This window comes from Rana temporaria, chromosome 5, assembly GCF_905171775.1.
Source record: "Rana temporaria chromosome 5, aRanTem1.1, whole genome shotgun sequence".
Taxonomy (NCBI): Eukaryota; Metazoa; Chordata; class Amphibia; order Anura; family Ranidae; genus Rana; species Rana temporaria.
This window is the reverse complement of record NC_053493.1, coordinates 38622480-38640648: the sequence shown is the minus strand read 5'-3', so window position 1 is coordinate 38640648 and position 18169 is coordinate 38622480. Positions and strand designations below refer to the sequence as shown.

The following is an 18169-nucleotide window of genomic DNA, read 5'->3' as shown; positions in this document are numbered from 1 at the left end:
AACCAAAATGGGTTGACATTTGTTTACAGAATGATTCTGGATGTTGGATTACAAAAGTCTTCTGGAACAGTCAAAAAAAATAAAAACATATAGAAAATAATAAAAAAGTGACACCTGGGACGCACGTCCCGTGTGTGGAACCCAGAAAAAACAAAAAATAAACCTTGTGACAACACAATACAAAATAAATTAAAAAACACTCTGTAGAGAGCAGTGGAGAAATGCCCGACGCGTTTCTGGTCTGTTGATGGAGCAACAGACCTTCATCAGGGGCCACAGGAGTGTATGGTTACAAGCTTTTTTTCTCTCGTTTGTAGTAAACAAAGGTTTGAGAAAATGACCCTCAAATTTTGGGTTCTGGATGTCCCCAGAGCCGATTTATAGGGTCCTATGGGTAAAGAGAAAGGGAGGGATGGCTCCGACTGATCTCAGACACACGGTGTCCCAGGTATGGGACTTATTAGGGGCAAGAGTGCAGCAGGTCAGTGGGTTCACTGAGTCCAATGCGGACGATCCTCTTAAACGTTGCTCGGGGGAATCCCGAGTTAAGTGTGTAAAGGGGAACCTGATGCCAGATGCCGTGGTTTGAAGTATATTGTGATACCAGCGTTACTCCCTTCAGCTCACAGGGTGCACCGAGCAACGTTTAAGAGGATCGTCCGCATTGGACTCAGTGAACCCACTGACCTGCTGCACTCTTGCCCCTAATAAGTCCCATACCTGGGACACCGTGTGTCTGAGATCAGTCGGAGCCATCCCTCCCTTTCTCTTTACCCATAGGACCCTATAAATCGGCTCTGGGGACATCCAGAACCCAAAATTTGAGGGTCATTTTCTCAAACCTTTGTTTACTACAAACGAGAGAAAAAAAGCTTGTAACCATACACTCCTGTTGTCCCTGATGAAGGTCTGTTGCTCCATCAACAGACCAGAAACGCGTCGGACATTTCTCCACTGCTCTCTACAGAGTGTTTTTTAATTTATTTTGTATTGTGTTGTCACGAGGTTTATTTTTTGTTTTTTCTGGGTTCCACACACGGGACGTGCGTCCCAGGTGTCACTTTTTTATTATTTTCTATATGTTTTTATTTTTTTTTACTGTTCCAGAAGACTTTTGTAATCCAACATCCAGAATCATTCTGTAAACAAATGTCAACCCATTTTGGTTTAAACATCTAATAAATTAATTTATATATCTTTACTGGAGTCTGGCCTTTAAAGTCCCATCTGGGGGTAATTGTTTTCTTTTTGTTTAAACAGAATTTGGAACATCCCGCCCTCAACAACCGCTTTCCTATTGGTCAATCGTAAAGTACATGTAGTCCTCCTTCAGGTCCTCCTTAGCCATGCAAATGAGGACTTGAAAATGAGTCATCAGGGATTGGTCCGATAGCTTGATTAGAAGGACTGTTATGTGTAATGAGACAGAAGCCCCAGGGGGCAATCAATGTACACAATAGCCAGACACGGAACAATGGAGCCATCTGGAGCCTTAAGACAAATAAGAAGACCCCCCACTGTGTAACAGATTTCAAGGAGGAACACTTCTGCATTCCAAGGTCCATGACAGGTACCTTTTTGCCTTTTGTGGAACTCCAGCCTTTTGCTCCCCTCCCTGGTCTGTAGATCAACTTCTGGTCAACCACAGTGGAAATAAATGGACGATAATTTGCCTGGTTCAGCACGGACCAGCAAAATTTGGATCCATGTATGGCTAGAATTAGCAGGGACTTGAAACTGAATTTTTGGTAGATGGTGAAGGTCTTAAAGAATTTATCAAAAATAAAATGACACTCAAACAGGTTAATAAAAAAAATAGGTTGCCCTTTAAAAGAGGGTTAAGAAGTTCAGTAGAGTTGAGAAAAACTTCTGTAGACATCACACATTGTTTTTTTATAATGGCTCCGCCAACGGTCTTAATTCCTCAGCAAAGTAATCACTTTGTCTTTCTCTTCTTCTTTGCAGTCGGGGGCCGCGAGCTGGCCAGAGGAGAATGAAGTCACTACAAAGGACATCTCCACAGCGTTCTGCTCCATCGCAGAGATCTATCTCACTGATCTTTGGTAAATGGCATGTCTATGAATTTTCCTTTATTTTTTTTTTGCCTCTGAAGTGTAGGATGTGAAAATCACAGATTTCTCCTTTTAAGTTCTTTGTAATTCTCACTTTTGGTTTGAATTAGACCTTGACGGAAACTCAAAAGCAGACCCTGGGCAGGGGAAGCATGACCTTGTCAGTGGTTCCACCACTGAAGCTGAAATGATATCAGGAAAATAGTCTACTGGTTGGCGGGTCCTTCAGCTGACTTGGGGTTTACAACTTTCGCTGCCGAAACAAAATTTGCGTACACCTAAAAAATACACATTGTACATTGAAAAGCACTTTTAACCCCCCAAAAATTATGGTCTAGATTCAGAAAGAATTTACGCCGGCGTATCTATTGATACGCCGGCGCAGCTTTGAATTTACGCGGCGTATCTTCTTTCTGTATTCAGAAAGCAATATACGCCGAAATTAGGCTAATGCCGCATACACACCATCACTTTATGTGATGAAAAAAAACGACACTTTCTGTGAAGTAAAAAATGACGTTTTTGAAACTTCAATTTTCAAAGACGAAGTTGCCTACACACCATCGTTTTTCTCACAATGTTCTTGCAAAGTGAGGTTACGTTCCACCACGTTTTACCATTGAAGCTAGCTTCTGGGCATGCGTGGATGAAAAAACGTCTTACAAAACGACGTTTTTTGCTACACACGGTCAATTTCTGTGAAGTAAAAAGTGCACTTTTGAAAAACGACACATAAAATTGAAGCATGCTTCAATTTTTTTTGGTCGTTTTTTACAAGACATAAAATGACGTTTTCCCCCACACACAGTCAATTAAAGTGACGTTTTTAAAAACGTCATTTTTTTTCATCACATAAAGTGATGGTGTGTACGCGGCATAAGATCCGACTGGCGTAAGTCTCTTACACCGTCGTATCTTAGGGTGCATATTTACGCTGGCCGCTAGGTGGCGCTTCCGTCGATTTCAGCGTAGAATATGTAAATGAGCTGGATACGCCGATTCAGAAACGTACGTGCGTCCGGCGGATTTTTTTACGTTGTATGCGTAAGGCTTTTTCCGGCGTAGCGTTACTCCTGCTATATGAGGCATAGCCAATGTTAAGTATGGGCGTCGTTCCCGCGTCGAATTTTGAAAATTTTACGTCGTTTACGTAAGTCGTTCGCGAATAGGGCCTTGCGTAAATTACGTTCACGTCGAAAGCATTGACTATTTGCGACGTGATTAGGAGCATGCGCACTGGGATATGTTCACGGACGGCGCATGTGCCGTTCGTTGGAGACGCCATTTACGTGGGGTCATGTTTTATTTGAATAAAACACGCCCACCTCCTCTCAATTTGAATTTGGCGCGCTTACGCCGACAGATTTACGCTACGCCGCCGTAACTTAGGGCGCTGGTTCTTTGTGAATCCAGCCCCAGCCTCACTAAGTTACGGCGGCATAGCGTATCTCAGATACGCTACGCCCGCACAAACTTACGGCGGGCTTTCTGAATCTAGCCCTATATATTTTCTGAAAGTGGAGCCCACATAGAATAAAATGGTGGTAGATAGAATATTTTATGTTGCACACAAATTACGTACTGTTAATCAAATCTACTGTATATATTAATAAATAAATACACCCAACATATTTATTTGCACTATCTCCAGATTGGGTGATTTCTGGCTTATTAGATAGGCCTGAAATAACATTTTCCATTAAAGTGGATGTAAGCCCTCCATACACCCAGTGAAGTGAACAGCCTCAGATGATACACAGAGATGAACCAAATCTCCCCACATAAGTTTTACATGTATATCTGCTGTCTTCACATTTATATACTGTTTAGAAAGTTCAGATCATGTTAGGAGATTTTCTCTTCCTGTTTAACAAAGTGTGATGTCTGGGCATACAGCCAAGATGGTTAACATTGCTGATTTGAGGAAAGGCACACACTCCCTCTCCACTCTCAGAGGTGTTTTGTAACGGGGCCAGCTCCCTGCTAATCTATTTTAGCACCCTCCCCTGACAGAAATGTCAGGCTGCTTTTATCTGATGTGTCCAAGAATTTGTCAGGAGTTATCAGGCTGATAACAGAGGAACATCGAGGAGAGAGCTATATGTGCCCAGCTCAAATTTCACAAATTGGGCTTACATCCACTTTAACCGCATGCCGACCGCCGCACGCAAATGTACGTCGACAGAATGGCACGGGCAGGCAGATTGGCGTTCTGGTGCTTTCCCCTATTCTGCCTAGTGACACTGTCACTGATGGCTGTCCCTCGTTATCGGGAACAGTCATCAGTGATGTGTCACGTGTAGCCACGCCCCATAACAGTAAGAATCACTCCCTAGGGAACACTTAAGCCCTACAGTGCCACTTGGTGGATGACCTCTTCACTGCCAGTGTCATTTTCACAGTATCGGTGCATTTTTATAGCACTGATCACTCTAAAAATGACAATGGTGTCAAAAGTGTCCGATGTGTCCGCCATAATGTCTCAGTCACGATAAAAATCGCTGATCGCCGCAATTACTAGTAAAAAAAAATATTAATAAAAATGCCATAAAATTATCCCCTATTTTGTAGACGCTATAACTTTTGCGCAAACCGATTGCTTTAAAAAATAAAAATAAAAAACAAATCTACTGAGCTAGCCAGAACCACCTCTGGAGGGAGTCTATTCCACATTTTCACAGCTCTTACTGTGAAGAAACCTTTCTGTATTTAGAGATGAAATCTTTTTTCCGCTAGACGTAAAGAGTGCCCCTTTGTCCTCAGTGTTGACCGTAAAGTGAATAACTCAACACCAAGTTCACTCTTTGGACCACTTATGTATTTGTACATGTTGATCATATCCCCCTTTAAACTCCTTTTCTTAAGAGAGAATACATTCAGTTCCTCAAATCCTTCCTCATAGCTGAGCTCCTCCATGCCTCTTATCAGTTTGGTTGCTCTTCTCTGAACTTTCTCCAGTTCCCCGATATCCTTTTTGAGAACTGGAGCCCAAAACTGAACTGCATATTCCAGATGAGGTCTTACTACATCATCATTGACAGTAAAATTGGAACCTAATCAATATAAGGTGGGTGGTTTTAGGGTTATAACTGATCGGTATATTTATGCAGTCCCTTATATTGAGTCAGTAACTGAGTCCATCAGAACTGGTTTCGTGACGACTGACCCATCTGTAGAACTCTCTGATAAACTAAACCTTTTAATTTTCTCTCTCTGTGGACAGCATGGAAGAAGGAGCAGATGATAAATGTAAAGAAGCCATTGAAAAAGCTCTTGAATATAGTCCAAACAGCCCCGAAGCCTTGCAGCTGATGGCAAGTTACCTCTTCAGCATGGATCTGCCACAAGTAAGTGAATCACCTACCAATTGCACATGTGGAAGGGTAGATCCTCCCCAACTGCTTAAGGCTGCATTCACACCTAGGTGTTTTTACGCCCCACGCTATTGCAGCCTGCAATACGCTGGAGGGGTGATTTAACATTGTCGGCTATGGAGATGGTTCACATCTCCACGCCAAACGCTGTACGCCTGAAGCTCAAAACAAGTCCCGGACCCTTTTTTTCAGGTGGCTTTCAGCGTTCGGCATAGCCGACAATGTTAATCACCCCTCCGGCGTATTGTAGGCTAAAAAACGCCGCTTTTTGTCGCGGCAAATCGCGGTACAATACGCCGCGTTCAGGTGTGAATGCAGCCTTACAGGCAGCTTGAAAAAAATAAAGAGAAAATGTCCGCTGCACAGTCAGCTTCTATAACTAAGGAGAGGCGATTGTGGAAGAGACATCTCACCATGAATGTAGTGGAATGACCTGGAGCACCATGCTTCTGTCCAGCAAAGGGGACACTATTGTAATCGGCTTTATTAGGTCGTCTGGTTCTTTTCAGGGCTGAGTGCATTGAAGTTTGTACTTAATTTTTATTTGTATTTTATTTTATACTTTCAGACCCCATAGTGTACAGTGATTGGCGTGCGCCTGATGAAAAAAGCATTCAATTACAAGCAGGACTAATTCTGCCATTACAGCTTACTGTGCAATCTGCTATAGGTCTACCAACAATTGTACAGTAAAAGTGTCAGACATTCAAATCGGAACCTGTGTGACCAAATTCAGGCAGATATTCGATGCGACGCCTTCATTTTTCTAAAAAATCAAATGCAGACATAGGTAAGATGCTGGGCTGCATCTTAAAATGGAACTACAGGGGTGATTGCTTTCTATGCCTGTTCATTGGTTGGGATGATGTCACTCGTACACATGCCCAGGAGCTAGTCCTCCCGGCTTTTAAAAACCGTCCCAGCACCAGTGGCGGCTGGTGGTATTTTTTTTTAGGGGGGCAGTAAACAACCAGCCCATTTCCCTGGGTCGGGTTTTCCGTTTGCCCCATCTAGGTTGCGGGCTTGCAGTGCTCCTATGAGTGAGTGAGTGACAAATTTGTATAGCGTAACACATGCGAACTGAAACGCCTCTGGGCGCTTGGTATCCATTCCCTAAGTAAACTTTCGCCCTCAGAAGAGATGGGTTTTGATTTTTCTTCTGAAGGCCAGGTAGTTCACCTCCAATCGGATGCTGGTTGGTAGCGCATTCCATAGTCTAGAGCAGGGATATGCAATCAGCGGACCTCCAGCTGTTGCAGAACTACAAGTCCCATGAGGCATAGCAAGACTCTGACAGCCACAAGCATGAAACCTGAAGGCAGAGGCATGATGGGAATTGTAGTTTTGCAACATCTGGAGGTCCACTAATTGCATATCCCTGGTCTAGGTCCTTGGACTGCAAATCTCCGTTCTCCTTTAGACTTGTATCTGGCTTTGGGTATCTGGAGTAGATTTTGGTTGGTGGATCGCAGAGCGCGATTGGGGTTGTGAGCTTTTATTTTTTCGCATAGATATTGGGGGGCATTTCCTTGAACACACTTATGTGTCAGACAGAGTGCCTTGAAAGTGATTCTGTCTTTTACTGGTAACCAGTGAAGGGTTCTCAGTGAAGGTTAGATTGATTCCCATGGTTTTTTCCCAGTCACTAGTCGAGCGGCCGTATTTTGAACGACTTGCAGACTAGTGATTTGGTATTTGGGGAGTCCTAGATAGAGGGCATTTGCGTAGTCAAATCTGGAATTGATGATTGTTCCCACCACGACTGCAATGTCCTCTTTCGGGATAAAGGGCGTGAGTCTGCGTAGTAGGCGCAGCAGATGGTGCGATCCGCTGACTACTGCCCCTATTTGTGCATCCATTGTCATGTGGGTGTAAAAAATGACTCCGAGACTTTTGACTTTGGAGCTGGGGGTGATGGTTTTACCCAGAATGGGCGGGGGAATCCATGTTGTTGTGGGATGATTCTTTCGATTGGCGTGAAACAGAAGAAGTTCTGTTTTCGATCCGTTGAGTTTAAGGTAACTTTGTCATCCAATTTTCTATCAAAGTAAGGCATTTCTCTAGTCCGAGATAATGATCCTTTCTGTTGCAGATGTGAAAATACAGTTGTGTGTCATTTGCATAGGAGTGGTAAAGTAACTTCTGGTTACTGATGATTTCAAAAAGCTATGAGCGACGGGCGGTGGCTTCTATTGCATCGCCCCCTCCTCTGCATCACGGCGGCTTCCGCCGTGCATCTCCTCCTAGGCATCCAATAGGATCTTTCGGCCTATCGAGTGACGTGTCTCAGGATCTGCTTCCTGATTGGCCAGGAGGATGATCAGTGTGGCAATAGCACCCATGCGCCCCTAATGGACGGGCCGGCACTGTAGGCTGAGCTGCGCATGCACAGCTCAGTCTACAGCGAGCAGGCAGGGACATTTTATTGCAAAAGAGGCAGTGCATGTCTTTTCTTCCATAAAAATTTGACGGCTCGCTGTTTCTTACAGCAGAACTTCAGTTCCATTTAAAAGTGGTACTAAAGTCTTGTTTTCTTAATTTAAAAATAACAAACCTGTTATACTTACCTGCTCTGTGTAATGCTATTGTACAGGGCAGCCCCGATCCTCCTCTTCTCAGGTCCCTCTCTGGCGCTCTTGGTCCCTCCCTCCTGCCCCCACAGCAAACCGCTTGCTATGGGGGCACCTGAGCTGTGCGGCTGTCTTGTGTGTCTATTCGGACATGGTGTTGTGGCTTGGCCCCACCCCCTCTCTCTCCTTAGTGGCTCACTGACTTTGACCGGAGCGGAAGCCAATGGTGCTCCGCTGCTATCTCAGCCAATGAGGAAGGAGAGTAGCCCCACAGCCAAGTGTTTCATGCAACATTGCTGGATCGAGAAGGGGGGCTGCTGCACACAGAAGGTTTTTTTATTTTAATATATGAAATGCATTATTATAAAAAAAACTTCTACTTTTACTAACACTTTATATTGTCCATACACCAGTAGAATGTCATTAAAATTGTTTTGTTTCAAGAACATTAGTTTGATTATCTAATGGTCAGTGGGGTCAGATCAACATTGGTTTTTGAGAAAAAAAAAAAAATCTTGAACGAACACATGGTAGTGTATGTGGGTTTCCTTCCGAAAGGTTCGTTCATTCAAATTGAAAGTTAAATGCAAAACACTTTTTTTGTATTATTTTTCAAATGACATTCGTCAAGTTTATGTGTACTAAGTATTTTCATATAAATGCTCATAAGAACATTTGTTTTAAAATCTACTAGCATATATGCATCGTTTTTTTTTTTTTTGCCTGGATTCCTATATGTGTGAGCAGAGCTCCCCCTTGTGGCAATTGGTGTGTGTACACAGCGAGTGTCTGATGTAATGTTCTTTTCATTTTCTGAATAGAAAATAAAAAATCTTGGTAATATCTAGACCAGGGGTCTCAAACTCAAATTACCTGAGGGCCACAAGACAAGTTTTCATATGCCATGGGGGGCCGCATGCAAACTTTCAAACTTCAAAAACAACAATACTGGTGTCAGCGAACACATTATTAACCCCCAGCACTGGTGTCAGCGAGCGCATTATTACCACCAGCACTGGTGTAAGTCAGGGTTTGACAAATTTGCTTGGAATCTAGGAGCCAGCTAAAAAAGTTAGGAGCCAGAAAACGCACCCCGTCCCGACGAGCTTGCGCGCAGAAGCGAACACATACGCGAGCAGCGCCCGCATATGTAAACAATGTTCAAACCATACATGTGAGGTATCGCCGCGATTGGTAGAGCGAGAGCAATAATTCTAGCACTAGACCTCCTCTGTAACTTAAAACACGCAACCTGTAGATTTTTTTAAACGTCGCCTATGAAGATTTTAAAGGGTAAAAAAGTTTGTCGGCATTCCACAAGCGGACGCAATTTTGAAGCGTGACATGTTGGGTATGAATTTACTTGGCGTAACATTATCTTTCATAATATTAAAAAAAATGGGGATAACTTTACTGTTGTCTTATTTTTTAATTAAAAAAAGTGTAATTTTTTTCCAAAAAAGTGCGCTTGTAAGACCGCTGCGCAAATGCGGCGTGACAGAAAGTATTGCAACGATCGCCATTTTATTCTCTAGGGTGTTGGGATAAAAAATATATATAATGTTTGGGGGTTCTAATTAGAGGGAAGAATATGGCAGTGAAAATAGTGTAAAATGACATTAGAATTGCTGTTTAACTTGTAATGCTTAACTTGTAATACCAACGGCCACCACCAGATGGCGCCAGCTTACACATCTGGTGGTAATGACTTGTAATACCAACGGCCACCACCAGATGGCGCCAGCTCACATCTGGTGGTAATAACTTGCTCTTTGCTCCCCCCACTTCCGCTCTGCCTGCGGGCCATTTATAACTGGTCCGTGGGCCGCAAATGGCCCGCTGCCGGTACTTTGAGACCACTGATCTAGACTCCACATACAGTGTCAATTTTGTAAAAATGATTGCGCAAAAGCGAATTGATTCCATCACACTTGTGGCTGGAACATCCACAGGCCTCTTAATGCCTAACTTCAGTAATTTTTTCATCTTTCCATCTATTAAATCTTTTGCCCTTGTTGTTGTTTTAACTTTGGATAGTAAAGCATTTTTTTCTGCCAGTAAATACCTTATACAGCCCACTTCCTATTTACTGTGTGGTCATTAGCCTAGGCTTATGACATCATACACAGCTCTCTCTCCTGAGAGTTTGCCAGGAACGGAGGTGGGATGAGTCATAAGAGGGCCAATGAGAGCTGCAGACCTGGAGGTGTGCCTCTGTGTAAGTACAGGAAGTGAACAGGCAGCAGCTTCAGCTGCCCACAGTTAAAATGGATGCAGCCAGACTCGGTGTAGGGAGTGTACTTGACAAATATGCTGCAGTAATGAGTCACAGTATATATAAAATAATATGCAAAGTGGTTGGAGGGAAGCTTCAGACTGGCAAAGATGTTTTATTACAAATTATGTGAGTAGACTGCAGTTCCTCTTTAATGCATAGAATGAAAAAATGACTGAAGTTCCACTTTAACCACTTAAGCCCCGGACCGTTTTGCTGGTCAAAGACCCGGACATTTTTTGCGATTCGGCACTGCGTCTCTTTAACTGACCATTGCGCGGTCGATAAGCACCTTCTGTGTGTAGCAGCCTGCCCAGCACCTCCTAATTACTTACCTGAGCCCCATCTCTCTCCAGCAATGTCCACGAATGTCTAAGCTGTCCGGGACACTTCTCCTGATTGGCTGAGGCACAGCAGCAGTACCATTGGCTCCTGCAACTGTCAAAAAAAGTGAGTCAGCTAATCGGAGGAGAGAGGGGGTGGGTGAGGATTATGTGTCTGAATTTGACCCAGGGAGTTGTGACTTGGATCGGGTGCCCCAATAGAAAGCTGCTGACTGTGGGGCACCCGATAGGAGGGAGGGGCAAAGAGGGACCCGAGAAGAGGAGGATCCGAGCTGCTCTGTGCAAAGCCAACTGCACAGATCAGGTAAGTATAACATGTTTTTTTTTTTTTTAATCACTTTACAATCACTTTAAGAAGGAATTTGAAATCTGCAATATCACCATCATTAGCATTGGAAGTCTTCAACAGTCCTGTAAAGGGGATATCTGGGCTTATGGTGTGTTGCTGTACCTTTTTAGGCCACATGCAAATTGTATTATTTTACTGTAGAGGCTTTCTACTCCATACAGGAGTGCCTTTGTGTATTTGGTAAAGCCTTAAGGCCAGGGCTGTCTTAATGAGAGGGCACACCTGGGCACTGCCCAGGGGCCCCTGCTGCACAGGGGCCCCTGTTTTTTCCCCAAAGCAGCTGGTCCTTGAGCCCACATTGCCCCAAATTTGGGGGCCCCATGATGGCACTGAGAGTAATACATACACAGGGGAGGCAGTCTGCCTCCTACCTACTTGATGTCTGTTTACCTGCACTGTCATCATTGTAGGGGCCCCAGAGCATTACTTTCCCCAGGGGCCCATGATTCTATTAAGACGGCCCTGCTTAAGGCTCCCCCCCCAGACCCCCCTTCCAATCCAGCGATGTGCACAAGCTCAGTAGCTTCAGCCGCATTGGACAGATTAATAGCAGCAGGAGCCATTGGCTCCCACAGCTGTCAATCTAAAGCTATGACATGGAAGCTGGGGGCGGGGGCGGGGCTGAGACCCACTGTCTATGTCCATGGACTCGAGAGCGACCCTGCACGGGTGCCCCCTTTTTCGTGAGGGCACACGATAAGAGGGGCCAGGAGCGATGGCCCCTAGAAGAAGAGGACCAGGGCTGCTCTGTGCAAATAAAGAAAACCGAATCCCACAGGAAAAAACAAGATAGTGTATCCCTGGGGATGTAAGGGGCTACTAAGGCAGTGACGGACAATAATGTATGTTTCAAATAATTTATTTAAAAGTTATGTACATATACAAATAGTGGGATAAATAGTATCAAAAAATTACAAAAATAGTATACTAACCAATGCTAACTTAAAATACCAACTTACTATGGCCGGCCAGTGCTGCACCAATGAACCTTTGCACAGAGCAGGCAAGTATAACATGTTTGTTTATTTTATATATTTCTTAAAGCCCCCAAATTTTTACAATTACTTTAAGGCCTCCTCCCCAGCTCCTATTTATGATTTTCTTGCTTTTGGGAAGAAGGGGGGGACGATTTTGACGGGTACCCCGGTTTTGAGAGATACCCGCTTTCACTTCCGCTCGTATTGCCTATGTCCCCTCCCCCGAAGTCTTCTTGAACACATAACAGGTCCCAGAAAACGTTGGGACCAGTCACAGAGCGCAGCGCCTCTTGCGCATGGTCAGTGCAAGCTGTCACAGCCGGGTGCCCATGCTGGCGAGAGACGACACAGGGAGAACACAACTTGGGTGAGAATACAGCTGGACCGTGGGACGGGTGAGTGTGTGTTTGTTAAAAGTCCGCAGCTACAGTTTTTGTAACTGCTGACTTTTAATTTTCAATTAAGAGACTGGAGCTCCTCTTTTTAAGACATTTCAATATTTATTTATTTTTAACATTAAAACATGTCATACTTACCTGCTCCGTGCATTTGTTTTGCACAGAGCTACCCGGATCCTCCTCTTCTTGTGTTCCTTGTTGGCGCTCCTGGCCCCTCCCACCTGGCAGGTGCTCCCACAGCAAACTGGAGGGGCACCCAAGCAGGCGTGTTCCTGAGACACGGCTCTGTGTGTCCATTCACACACGGAGCCACGCCAACCCCCCCCCCCCCCCCCCCCCCCTTCGTCTTCTGATTGGCTCACTGGCTGTGATTGAAAGCGGCAGGTGTCAATAGCCCCCGCTGCTGCCAACAGCCAATCAGTGCAAGCCCCCTGGAAAGTTAAGGCTCTCGTGGACATCGCTGGATCGAGAGGACGTTTGGGTAAGTATTGGGGGGGGGGGGGGGGTGTACTGCACACATAGGGGCAGATCCACAAAAGGATTACGCCAGCGTATCTATAGATACGCCGGCGTAATTTTAAAATTCCCGCGTCGTATCTACAAAACAAGATACGACGGCATCTCGGGTCGATCCGACGGGCGTACGTCTTAGTACGCCGTCGGATCTTAGGTTAATTTTTTCCGCCGGCCGCTAGGTGGCGTTTCCATCGAATTCCGCGTCAAGTATGCAAATTAGCTATTTACAACGATCCACGAATGTACGGCCGGCGCATTGTTTTTACGTCGTTTGCGTTCGGCTTTTTCCGGCGTACAGTTAAAGCTGCTATTCTGAGGCGTACTCAATGTTAAGTATGGCCGTCGTTCCCGCGTAAAATTTTTGATTTTTTTACGTCGTTTGCGTAAGTCGTTCGCGAATAGGATTTTGCGTCGAATGACGTCACCGTCGCAAGCATTGGCTTGTTCCGGTTAAATTTCGAGCATGCGCACTGGAATACCCCCAGGGTAAAAAAACGTTGTTTACGTCGGATCACAACGTATTTACATAAAACACGCCCCCATTACAACCATTTGAATTACGCGCCCTTACGCTGCCCAAGTTGCACTACGCCGCCGTAACTTACGGCGCAAATTCTTTGTGTATTCGGAAAAAAAAAAAAAGTTACGGCGGCGTAGTGTATCTTAGATACGCTGCGCCCTATGTACTTCTGCGCCGCTGTACGAGGATCTGCCCCATAGAATGCATAAAGATAAAAAACCTTGTTCCTTTACAACCTTTTTAAGGTAAAAAAAAACAAGGCTTTACAACCACTTTAATATCTTAAATCTAATGACAATCATATCCTTTCATTTCAGTTACTAATGGTTGTTTTCTGGATCCCTTTTTTTAAATCTCCCCTCTAAGTAAACCTGTAGTGTCCACGCTCTGAGATATGACAGGTCCTCACACGGTTTATGAACTGAGGCTTCCGGTGTGGGTCAGATCCTATTTAAATAAGACATCCTCGTCCTCATCCAGGTAATAAAGAGTGGCAAGTAGTTATTGGAAGCAGTTGGCCCCTGTCAATACCAGCAATAGTGATCTATGGGCAGCAATTTCCGCCTCTCCTCCTGGTCAGGAGATCGGTAATAATTTCCAGAGTTATTACATGTGCAGCCGCCTGATGAGATATTTATTACTGGCAGGTTGAGTTAAGTAGATGGGCCTTGGCATAGGATCTCGGGGAGATAAATGATAGACGCACTCATAGCGGGGACATTAATCACACAATATTTACAGTTGTTCTCTAGCTGGAGAGGGCAGCTGTCAATCACCGGGAGGAGGGGTGCCGCAGCTAGGCTTTCCTTTTACCGCTGAGATTTATGAGCGCGTAGACTTGTATTCCGAGCGGCTGTGTCAATCACTGCGATAACATTTTTCTTGTGCTTACCCAGGTACCAGACAGGACTATGAATAGGAGATCCCTTGTATGCAAGGTCAAAGACTCCCCAAACTCATATTCTAGTTCTAGGTGGGGTCTCCCCACAGCTTCCTCATCTTTTAGGATAGAAGTAAAGCAGACATTGGCAACTCCGGATCAGTCATCCTTATCGCCGCGTCACCATTGAGAAGGTCGCTGAGCCATGGCTGGCATAGAGGCAGTGACCTATCGGGACACGTGATACAAGGACAAGGGGAGTTTACTCCATGTACCGTATTTATCGGGGTATTGCGCGCTCCGGCGTATAGCGCGCACCCCTAAAGTGGACCCGCAATTCCTGTAAAAAAAAAAACATTTTAGTACTTACAGTTTTGGTGTCTTGCGTGGTGTCCATCTGCGGCCTCGTCGGGTCCGGCGTCCGTCTGCGGCTTCGGTGTTGTCCTCGTCGGGTCCGGCGTCCATCTGCGGTGTCCTCCCCGCTCGATCCCCGCTTCCCGCGCTGAGTTTGAACTACTGCGACGGCATATACTGAGCGCAGTACACTCGTGTATAGTCGAGCAGGCTCGGCTGCTCTCGCGGTCACGTCCTGCGCGTCCTGTACGTCCAGGACGTGACTGCGAGAGGAGCCGAGCCTGCCCGACTATACACGAGTCTACTGCGCTCAGTATATGCCGGCGCACTAGTTCAAACTCGGCGCGGTTATCGGCGTATATCGCGCACCCACGATTTTGCCCTGAATTTCAGGGCAAAAAAGTGCGCGGTATACGCCGATTAAATACGGTATATGTAATACCATGGAAAAAAGAAATGTTCCTGGACTGCCGCACTCTTATAGGCGATTTATTGAAACAAAATAAACAAAGGATAAAATACAAAGCTGTTGTATAACATCCAAAAATTCATGCAACACTGCAATCAATGGTAGAAAGTGGACATAGGGGACAAAAAAGCTAACATGTTTCACATCATGGATAGATGCTTAGTCATAGCTTAGTCATCATATATGTAATATCAGTTAGGTTCCACTCATTATTTTGGTTCTTAACCACTTCAGCCCTGGAAGAATTGGCTGCCCAATGACCGGGCCATTTTTTGCGATTCGGCACTGCCTTGCTTTTACTGAGAATTGCGCGGTCATGTGACGTACACCCAAACAAAATTGATGTCCTTTTAACCCACAAATAGAGCTATCTTTTGGTGGTATTTGATTACTTCTCCGGTTTTATTTTGTGTGCTATAAACAAAAAATAAGCGCCAATTTTGAAAAAAACAACAATATTTTTTACTTTTTGCTATAATAAATATCCCCAAAAAATATATATTAAAAAAAAAAGCAAAAAGCTTTTATTGATTTTTTTTGGTGCAAAAGTTATAACATCTGCAAAATAGGGGATCATTTTATTTTTATTATAAATTTTTTTTTTCACTAGTAATTTTTATCGTGACTAAGATTATGCCGCGCACACATCGGACACTTTTGATACTATTTTGGGACCATTGTCATTTATACAGCGATCAGTGCTATAAAAATGCACTGATTACTGTGTAAATGACACTGGCAGGGAAGGGGTTAACCACTAGGGGGCGAGGAAGAGGTTAAGTGTGTCCTATGGAGTGATTCTAACTGTGGGGGGGCTTGGCTACGTGTGACACGACATTGATCACTGGGGCACATTTTGTTGTGCCCATCAGTGTGCACCTTAAAATTAAATGTGCCCATTAAAGTGCCCCTTAATATCAAATTTGCCCATCAGAGTGTCACTTAATATAAATTGTACCCATGGGCAAATTTTATTTTAAGGGGCACTTTGATGGGCACGTTTTGTTGTACCCATCAGGGTGTCCCTTAACATAAAATATGCCCATCAGCGTGGCCCTTATTTTATGTTAAGGGACACGCTTATGGGCACATTTTATGTTAAGGGGGACTCTGATGGGGCCATCTGATCTAAGGAGGCACTCTGATGGAAATGCCTTATGTAAAGGGGCGCTGTGATGGGGACACCTGTGACTACAATTTTTTCATTGCACAGACTTGAGATTCGGACCTCGGCCCAAAGAAAATTTTAGCGACCGGACCTCCTTGAATTTTAATTCAGTGCCCCTGCTATAGCCAATCCTGAGGGGGGGGGGGGGGGGTTGTTTATCCAGAAGGTGGTCGAAGAGCCCATAAATAGACTGAGGCCTGAGGCAGACGGAGCAGAGCTCCTGTGTCCATTCCTGCTAGAGGAGACCCCTGTGCTCTTCCCCGGGGCAGGATTTCTGAAGGTGCCACCTAGAAGACATCCCAGCTGATGGGCCCCATTCGCAAAACCTTGGTTTTGAAATTTGTTTGGGTCCGGAGAAGCTCACTGGAGGGAGAACCAGGAGGAAGTTGGAGAAGTGTCCAGCTGTCCTATGGCGGTGTGAGTTTGTGTCTTTTTCACTGGAGAGGGCCTGGTGGATATCACAAGGCGGCAACCAATGATCCTGGTGGCCATGTGAGTAATTGACCCTGGTCCTGAAAGTTAGACTGTGTGCAGCTCTATTCTGGTCCCTTGGGAAAAGGTCCTAGTCCCCTGACAGCAATAGATTCTGTGGGCATTTTTGATCAAGCTAGAGAAGGGTCCTCATAGCGTTCAGTTCTGGGGTATCCCATGCCCCCTCAGCCCACACTTGGGTGAATGTTGAATTACAGCCGTGTGAATAAGGCTTAAGAAGCTTTCATTTAATTGATCTGTATTCTGATCGGTTGTCAGACATCCAATCAGATTTTCATTCAGAAATGGTTAAAAAAAAAATTCTGCCCATGCCAATCAACCTGTCAAATTCAACATCAGTCATAAGCTCGCTATATGTAGAAAGGAAATTGCCCCAACGTGGACTTGATAAACAGGTTGGGGGAGTGTGAAAGAGTAATGCAAAGGTATAAAATATAACAAAGTTTATTCATCACATAAAGTAAAAACAATTCCCAAAAGGGGGACAATAAAATGCATAGAAGCATAGCTGGATGATCTAAATCAGGGGTCCCCAAACTTTCTAAGCAAAGGGCCAGTTTACTGTCCTTCAGAGTTTATGAGGGCCAGCCAGTGGTCAGTAGGAGTCGAAAAGTTCCCGACATCAGTGGGAAAATTGAATGCCCTATTGCTTCAGTGTGAGTAATTGTGCCCCGTCATTGGGTCCCATTGTTGGTGTCATTGAGAAAAACTGTGCCCCGTTGTTGGTGTCATTGTGAGGGATTGTCCCCTGTAACGGAATGACCCGTGACAAATAGAGACTTTGGAAGGATGAGGGGTACTCCTGTGCCAGCATCACTAATAACTCTTGTGTCTAGGGTCACCCTGTGTCCCTTTTGGGCATAGGGTGACTGAGAAATATTAATTAGAAATTACATGACCGGGGACATTACTGATGGCTCATATTGCAGGATCTTGAGATATTGCAAAGTGTTGGTTTATTCTGACCCTACGGGTCAATAGAATGACTCTTTCAATGCTTAGCCCAGGCTATTGAGTTGTTAAATGAGGCTGGCTCCTGAAAGGCCTTTCATTGTGTGATAACACTGTTTAAAGCCTATTGATGATCAGGTGTGAATACCTTTCTGTCGGAGACAGACCGTCTGTCTAAAGATGTGGATTGAGGGGAAATCATTGTGTGATGGTGTTTTGTTTGAATTCTATTAATAAAGGAATGTGAATTATCAGGTGTAGTGATTAGGTCATGTTAATTATAGACCGGCGCCAAAATGTCTGGAATCTTTAGTAATTAGCCCATCTGAAGGTTTATTGAAGCCCCCCCAGTGTGTGATGTGTGGGTGGAGAGTTTGATTGTTCCTGTGATTACTGTAACCTGTTGTACTGTATATAAGACTGAAAGTTACCATTAAAATTATTTATACATTTTGAAGCA

General features: G+C 44.6%; 1 protein-coding gene across 1 annotated transcript in view; it reads left to right on the top strand.

Annotated features, from left to right (window-relative positions):
- The window catches only part of LOC120939943 (probable assembly chaperone of rpl4), a 639324-nt gene that overhangs the window by 15684 nt on the left and 605471 nt on the right, over nucleotides 1–18169 (top strand). Inside the window, exons 5-6 of the mRNA XM_040352408.1 lie at nucleotides 1966–2063; nucleotides 5296–5419. Coding sequence (XP_040208342.1) covers nucleotides 1966–2063; nucleotides 5296–5419 — 222 coding nt within the window. The remainder of the gene's footprint in view (nucleotides 1–1965; nucleotides 2064–5295; nucleotides 5420–18169) is intronic.